Source organism: Epinephelus moara, chromosome 6 (assembly GCF_006386435.1).
Source record: "Epinephelus moara isolate mb chromosome 6, YSFRI_EMoa_1.0, whole genome shotgun sequence".
Classification (NCBI taxonomy): domain Eukaryota; kingdom Metazoa; phylum Chordata; class Actinopteri; order Perciformes; family Serranidae; genus Epinephelus; species Epinephelus moara.
Window position 1 is genome coordinate 21,594,506 of NC_065511.1, and position 7,408 is coordinate 21,601,913.

The 7,408-nt window shown below is 38.8% G+C and overlaps 1 protein-coding gene across 14 annotated transcripts in view; it reads left to right on the forward strand.

Moving 5' to 3' along the window:
- Window positions 1-200: 200 nt before the first annotated feature.
- Window positions 201-7,408, forward strand: part of LOC126392084 (myeloid cell surface antigen CD33-like) — a 24,705-nt gene continuing 17,497 nt past the window's right edge. For 4 of the 14 annotated variants that reach the window (XR_007570143.1, XR_007570147.1, XM_050047247.1 and 1 more), the window contains exons 1-4: window positions 201-286; window positions 1,528-1,605; window positions 2,360-2,749; window positions 2,859-3,155. Coding sequence is in view for 8 of the 14 variants with exons in the window: in XM_050047247.1 (XP_049903204.1) it covers window positions 1,560-1,605; window positions 2,360-2,749; window positions 2,859-3,155 (733 nt within the window). In the remaining 6 variants the exon portion in view is untranslated. Of the gene's footprint in view, window positions 287-1,527; window positions 1,606-2,359; window positions 2,750-2,858; window positions 3,156-3,272; window positions 3,373-5,142; window positions 5,179-5,286; window positions 5,320-5,716; window positions 5,732-7,408 lie in introns of all 14 variants that reach the window. The other 10 variants (XR_007570142.1, XM_050047245.1, XM_050047254.1 and 7 more) reach the window with 5 other exon arrangements.

A 7,408-nucleotide genomic window follows, 5' to 3' on the forward strand; every position in this document is an offset into this window, starting at 1 on the left:
TGTGCTTTTGTCTTAATAATAATAATAATAATAGTAAAAAAAAAAACAGGATCCTTTGTGAGATTGTATCTTTTAACCCAAGACCTCATGAAAGTTAATAAAAATAAACAAAAAAGAAACTCACACAATCAAAGAAGCAGTTTCCTCATTTTATCTGTGTTGTTGTGCACACTAAGAAGAGACCACACCCTGCTTTCAACACTAACTCCACTGACACTGCCTCTACAAAAGCAACCTCCAGGGTAGCAGATACAAACAGCCGTGATCTGCCAGATAGCAAAATCAGGTAAGAATCTGACAATGCTAAATTAAATTGCTGAAATTAATAAAATAAATTTACTTTAAATAATGTAGAATATCCAATAAATGTGGGCTCGGTACATTTGTTTAGAATATTGTATTTGGGAGTTCATTTTGGAGTTTCTGATGTGCTGCGGGGATTTTTTGGGGGTATTTTGGTTTGATAAAGGTTAGGGTTTCTCTGTTATTGCCAGCCTAATTTCATAAGAGACAAAGAAACCTCTGAGCAGCAGTTTATTAAAAAGTGGAGATTTCAACAAGCATTTCTAAAACTTAAAACAACTTAAAACTTCTCAATAGAAATATAAAATTAACCATGGGTTATTACTGTTAGAAATGGATAAGGCAGTGTCAGCTGAACATGGACTGACAAATCACAGTTTAACCCTTTAAAACCTGGAGCACCGTCACTTTTCTAGTGTTGCTTTCAGACATCTTCCACAAGTATTTCTGATACCTGAGCAAATTCTTTAAAAGAAAACAAAAATCAAAAGGCAATCAGCAATTTGGCATAACATATCCTGCAAATTGCAAGAAAGTATTAAAAGATGTCAAGAGGTTAGCTGAGAGAGAGAAAGAAAACTAGGGGGAAATAAAAAAAGTTATCATATTTATACATTTAAAATAAGGTTACAGGCGGCACGGTGGTGTGGTGGTTAGCACTGTCGCCCCACAGCAAGAGGGTTGCCGGTTCGATCCCGGGTGTGGNAAGTTAGCTGAGAGAGAGAAAGAAAACTAGGGGAAAATAAAACAATAATTAAAATTATACATCTAAAATTAGATTACAGAAAAAAAATATATACTGTATGTTTATTATTATCATTCTATTGTGTTTATTATGTTTATTATTTTATTTATTTATTTTTTTTAGCACATTTTTTAAGGCATTTCCTGTTTTTGTTGTTTTACTTTTTTGTAACTTTTTACGTTTAAAATCTAAAGAATTTTCCCCCAAAATATTTAGAGCACGACTGCACATTTACGATTCGAGGTTGAGGGTCATCCACGCTTTTCTGGACTGGAAAATAAATTTACAATCAAAGGGTATTTGAGGGTATACAGGGTTCAGTCAGTGTTATCTGTGAGGATGTAAACTAAATGGGAGCTGAAATAATTTAATTATTTTTTTCTTTTGAGGCCCAAACTGCGTCTAATGTAAATGAGTCAGTTATATTTATTTATTATTATATTTATATTGTAATTTGCAAGTGTTTTTTCTTTCCACAGTGTTTTACACCAACGACACCTCAGAGAACTATATGGACCAAAACAGCAAGATGATGATATTCTGCCTGTTTCTGGCAGGTAAGATAATTAGTCACGATGTTCGGACTTCGCTTTGTTTCACTCTTTTCATCTGAAACAGGCCCCACTCTCCCAAGAGTCCCAGACTGACACGCAAAAATATATATCGACTGTTTCAAACTTGACAACATAAACATTATACATGGGTCAAAGTGTATGAATATTTGTTAACTCAGTAGCTGACAGGAAGTAAACATGGATCAATGAAACATGAAAAGTTGTGGCTGGTCAGAAATTCACAAGAGTGATGTCCGAGTGTTACATATTGAAAAATGTACGTTAACACATAGCTTATAATTTAATGACCTATCATGGCCAATTTTGATGCTATGGACTTGGTAAAAGTGTCTGAAAACTTGGGAATAAAACACTTAATTGATTTCTAATGGCATCTATTGGTATCTCTATTCAATGCTTTACTCGTGTGCAACAATAATGTAATGTTTTTGGATTAAAATATGTTAATTTTGGGGCTTTGCCAAGCAAGTATTGACATATATGTGACTGCTTAAATTTGCATATACAGTATATATTTCTTTCACCCCTTAAAGTCTCCATGCCAGTGCCCTCATAAACAAGCAACACTCAGTGTTAAGGGCCCCGCATGAGCTGTTAACACGGATCCACAGATGCTCTTGCCCACCCCTGTTAGTCACCTCTTTGTATCCAGTCTCATTCTAGCATGCACCCTACCTAAAAAATCTATCAAGGAGAAGTCATGTCATTCTTTGTCACTTCCATCACTTTCTTTCAGCTCTCAGCAGCCCTGTGTTCGCTGGAGAATGGAAGGCGAATGTTGTAAAAAGTCTCGACACTCTGGTCAGTTCCTGCGTTGTGGTGCCGTGTTCATTCACCCATCCTAAAGGAAACCTGCCCACCTCCAGACTCAGAGGGATCTGGCATCGTTCAAATGATCGAAATCAACGCATCTATTTCGAGGATCAAACGCAGGTTTTGGAAAACTTCAGGGGCCGCACACGGTTGTTGGGACATCTGGGTCAGAGCAACTGCACCTTAGAAATTATGGACGTTAAAGATCATGACAATGGCCCTTACTGCTTCCGGATAGAACAGGCACTGACAGAGACAAAAACCGACGACAAGTTCTCCTTTGTGGAGGATTGTGTCAAGTTCACAATGCTCCGTATGTCACCAACTTTCCAAAATGTCATAAACCTCTGCCAATTTTCGTTGTAGAAACAGGATTTATCTCTTTCTTATTATCTGCATTTTCCTTTATTTTCCATTTGTAGCTGTTCCTCTAAAGCCTGCCCTGACTCACCCAAAGACAGCCACTCAAGATCTTCCCTACACTGTCACCTGCTCGGTCACCCATACCTGCCCCTCCCATGTGCCTAAACTCACATGGAGTAAGGCCGCTCCAGATGCGGTGAATGAGGTCCACAGAGAAATTCACCCTGGCAACTGGGAGGCACAGTCCATCCTGACCTTCATTCCCGGGGAGAAGGACGACCACACCGAGATCAAATGCACAGCACAATTTAATGGAGGGAAGACGTCCTTTACAACACTGACACTCTATGTAAAACGTGAGATCATTTTCACTTTGTTGCTGAATTTTGAGGATGTTCTTAATATGTCCCCTTCCCATTATGTGCAATATAAAAGGAACTATGTCCCTTATATGTGGCTCCGTCTGTTTGCAGGTACAGAAAACTACAACCACATCATCATTCCCACAGTGGCGGCGATTGGCACAGCTGTGATCTTTGCAGTCTTCTGCATTCTCATGGCGAAGAAATACAAGTGAGTTCAATACAGACTTACACTACAAACTCCAGATTTCTAGGGATCTCCTATGTGATTCTCTTCTAACATATCAGCAGGCTGTTAAAGCTGCTAAAACTGAATCTTTTTCCTCACTTGTTTCCACAAATGCTCACAAGCCTCAGGTTCTTTTTAATGTATTTGACTCACTGGTGAATCCTTGTGATCCTGTCTGTATTGAGCCTTCTTCTTCTCTGTGCTAGGATTTTCTGCAAATTTTTATTGATAAGATTTCTGCTCGTAGATCCCCACTCCCTCAGTCTGCTCAGGACCCCTCAGTTCCCACAGCAAGCTCAGCTGTTTTTCACCAGTTTGAGCCTGTTTCACTCTCTCAACTCACTGAAGTAGTTGAACACTTACGCCCTGCTAACTGCCCAACTGACAGCATTTCATCCCGTTTGTTTAAAGAGGTTTTCAGTTCAGTTGAGTCTTTTATTTTAAAACTTATAAATATGTGTCTCAGCTCTGGATGTGTTCCATCCTCCGCCAATTTCCAAACCTCCTTTTATATCCAAGGTTTTAGAGAAAGTCGTTTTCAACCAAATTCAAGAATTTTTAAAAGGGGCCAGCGTTTGTGGACGGTTTCAGTCTGGTTTTCGGTTTCAGTTCTGGACCTGGCAGAGGCGTTTGACACAGTGGATCACACAATTCTCCTGTCACGCCTAGAGCATTGCCGTTTAAGATTCCTTCCAAAGATTCCCTTCAGGCAGTGCTAAACTGCATAAGTGACATTAAAACATGGATGGATTTAAACTTCTTAAAATTGAATGAAAACAAAACAGAGGTTGTCCTGTTCGGTCGCCCTGATCTGGTTCAGGTCCTTGCCAACTCCCTAGGCCCACTAGCACCTTACATGGGATCCCACGCTAGGAATCTTGGTGTGATTATTGATGGTGCTTTTAAGCTAGACAAACAGGTCAGCTCAGTAGTCAAGTCTAGTTTTTTCAACTGAGGCTTCTAGCCAAAGTTAAACCCTATCTAAGCCAGAAAGACCTCAAAAAAGTTATCCATGCTTTTATTACTTCTCACTTAGATTATTGCAACTCCCTGTACGTCGGAATTGAGCAGTCAGAGCTTAACCGCCTGCAGCTTGTTCAAAATGCAGCAGCTCGTCTCCTAACTGGGACAAAGAAACGCAAGCATATAACTCCAGTGCTCTCTTCACTTCACTGGCTTCCGGTTAGGTACAAGATTGATTTTAAGATTCTTTTATTTGTTTTTAAGTCTCTGAATGGGCTGGCTCCGGAATACCTATCTGACCTTATTAAATTGCATCAGCCCTCCAGAGCCCTCAGATCAGCGAATCAGATGGTCTTGGATGTTCCTTGATCACTCTTAAAAATTAGAGGAGATTGAGCCTTTGCAGTCGCGGCTCCCACTGGAACACATTACCGTTGACTGTGCGGACTGTGAATAGTCTCTCCACTTTTAAATCACTCCTTAAGACTCACTTGTTCACCTTGGCCTTTGGTTGAGTACAGTCACCTCTACTGGGTCTTTTACCTTTGTTATATTTCACTATATAAATGTTTTTTGTGTGTTGTTGTTTTTTTGCTTATTTTAACTGTAAAGCACTTTGGTTGGCTGTTTTAAAGGTATTATATAAATAAAGCTGACATTGACATTGACAATAACATGAGCAGTTATTGACATTTACACAGAGGGGGTGTATTTCCTCTCACCCCTTTTTTATTTATAAGTTTTTTCCTGTGCTCCTCAATGAAGTGACCTTTTTTCTGTCTCTTTAAGGACACGTATTGCAGAGCTCCAAAATCAAGAAGGCAGGTAAGGAGAAGATCAGATCCAGTTTTTAGTGCTATTGTGATTTTCATTTCCTTCACTCTATTGAAAGTGTGATTAATGTATTTATTTTTTTATCTATTGGTCACACAGTGTGTGGAACCAGATTTCCAGACTGTCTCGCAGGTGAGAAAACCTTGTGATTTTTATGAAAATCGGTCCATGAGATACTACAGATTTACATTTTGTAACTAATATGCCTGGAATCTGTAAGGGCAAAGGAGTACAGCTTGTAAGGGATTACATTTTCAAAGAGCAGTAAACAACTGAAATGTCAGCAGGACAGTGTGAATAAAGTCATGAGGTATTTTAAGGACTTTTATCTTTACATATTCTAATTTGGTGACTAGTTCCATACTGCTCAAACGGTAAACATTCACACACCAATGCATCATTGGTCTTACAGTCATCTCCCATATCTCTGCAGAAGTAACATCTTTATTTTTGTTGCTGCTTTTCGATAAGATCTCTGAAAAATGACACTTTGTTATTTTCTGTTCTTCTTTTTCTTCGGTGTAATCAGGAGCAGAATCTCAAGGTGAGAACTGAAAGTTGAGTTGGTGTCATTGGGTGTGATGTTCTCACAGCTGAATCAAAATGAACTACAACATGCTTTTAAAAAAAAAAGAAGAAGAAGAAGAATTTAAAGCTACATTAATACACTCATGACCAAAGGGGGGCAGAAGAAATGAAAAAACAATCTTGCTCACACACAGCAGCACAGAGCAATATTAGTGTACCGTGTCTTTTGGACGCCTTTAAACACTTTAAAAGGAAACTTAGGTATTTTTAACCTGGAACTTATTTTTCCCATATTTTTGTGTCTACGTGACAACAGTGGTGAAAAAGGCTGCAGTCTAATCCCTGGGTGATTGTGCAAAGTCAATTTACCTCCAATAAAAGTGCTTGTTTTTGCTGCTGCCATGCTCATATTATTAGAAGTGTCTGACAACTACAAAAAAGACCCTACAGAGAAATGAAATGTTCTTCCTTCAAAGGTCAAAGTCAACAATGAGCTCTGTGTTTCTCTGTTTATACAGGAGAGCTTATCTGCAGCTTGTTGCCTGGTTTACTTGAGATAGCACCAAAATGTGGAAGTGGATGTGTTTCAGATTTGTTCGGGAGACGTTTTTCTTAGAAATGTGGTCAAACCGTGCAGACTGCACTTCCTCCAGGCTGACTGCATTGCATCCTGTGAGCATTACGCTCTTGCATTAACATGTGCTTCATCCTCATCCAGAGCAAAGATATCCATATTTAGATCAAGTGTAAAAGGGGTGTATTTCTTGATTTACTCCTGAGAGAAACGTGATTGTCCTTACCTACTAACTATTCTGCGTTTGTGGTCTAAAAGGAGCTAAAACCTTTACTGTCCCACAAAGTAGGAAATTTGTCTTGGGCTCTACACCAATGCTGCAGCCATAAATATACAACATACAACACAGTACATAAACAAATCAGTATAACAGAATATAATACAATAACAATAACAATAACAACAATAACAATACAATAACAGAAAAACACAAAAAGATGAATAAATAGCATTAAACGCTAAAAATACCTCTACAACAATGCAAATCATCAAATCCTCATAATCCAGTGCCAGTTCTGGCTTTATCTAAAATTATTTAACAGCTTTATAGACAGAGGTATGAACGAATTTTTAAATCTGTTCAATCCACAACGAGGCACTTAATCTCCTTCCAGAGGGCAGCGGCTCGTACTCTGTATGCAGAACATGAGAGGAATCAATGATGCTCTTACTGTATGCAGAACATGAGAGGAATCAATGATGCTCTTATTGGCTTGACGTAGAGTTTGAAAATAGTCTGCATGGAAATGTGCTCTTTGACACCAATTATTTTCCACTATGGATTAACTGGAACAGTTTGTGTTTTAACTGCCTGATCAAAAATGATCATACATTTTTGATCAACACCATGAACTCTCAGACAACGTAAGAAATGCAACCATTGTTGTAATCTGCTACAGAGACTATCAACATGTGTTCTCTAGGTTAGGTAGCTGTCAACAAAGACACAGATATTTATATGATGGGACATGAGCGATGGGTTGGTTGTGAATGACCACTGGCCTGTGGTCGCCGACTGCCCTTGGGTCAAACACCATCTCCTCTGTCTTACCGGCATTCAACATGAGGTGGTTGTCCTCACACCATTTCACAAACCTTCGAATCTCCAAAAAGTAGTAA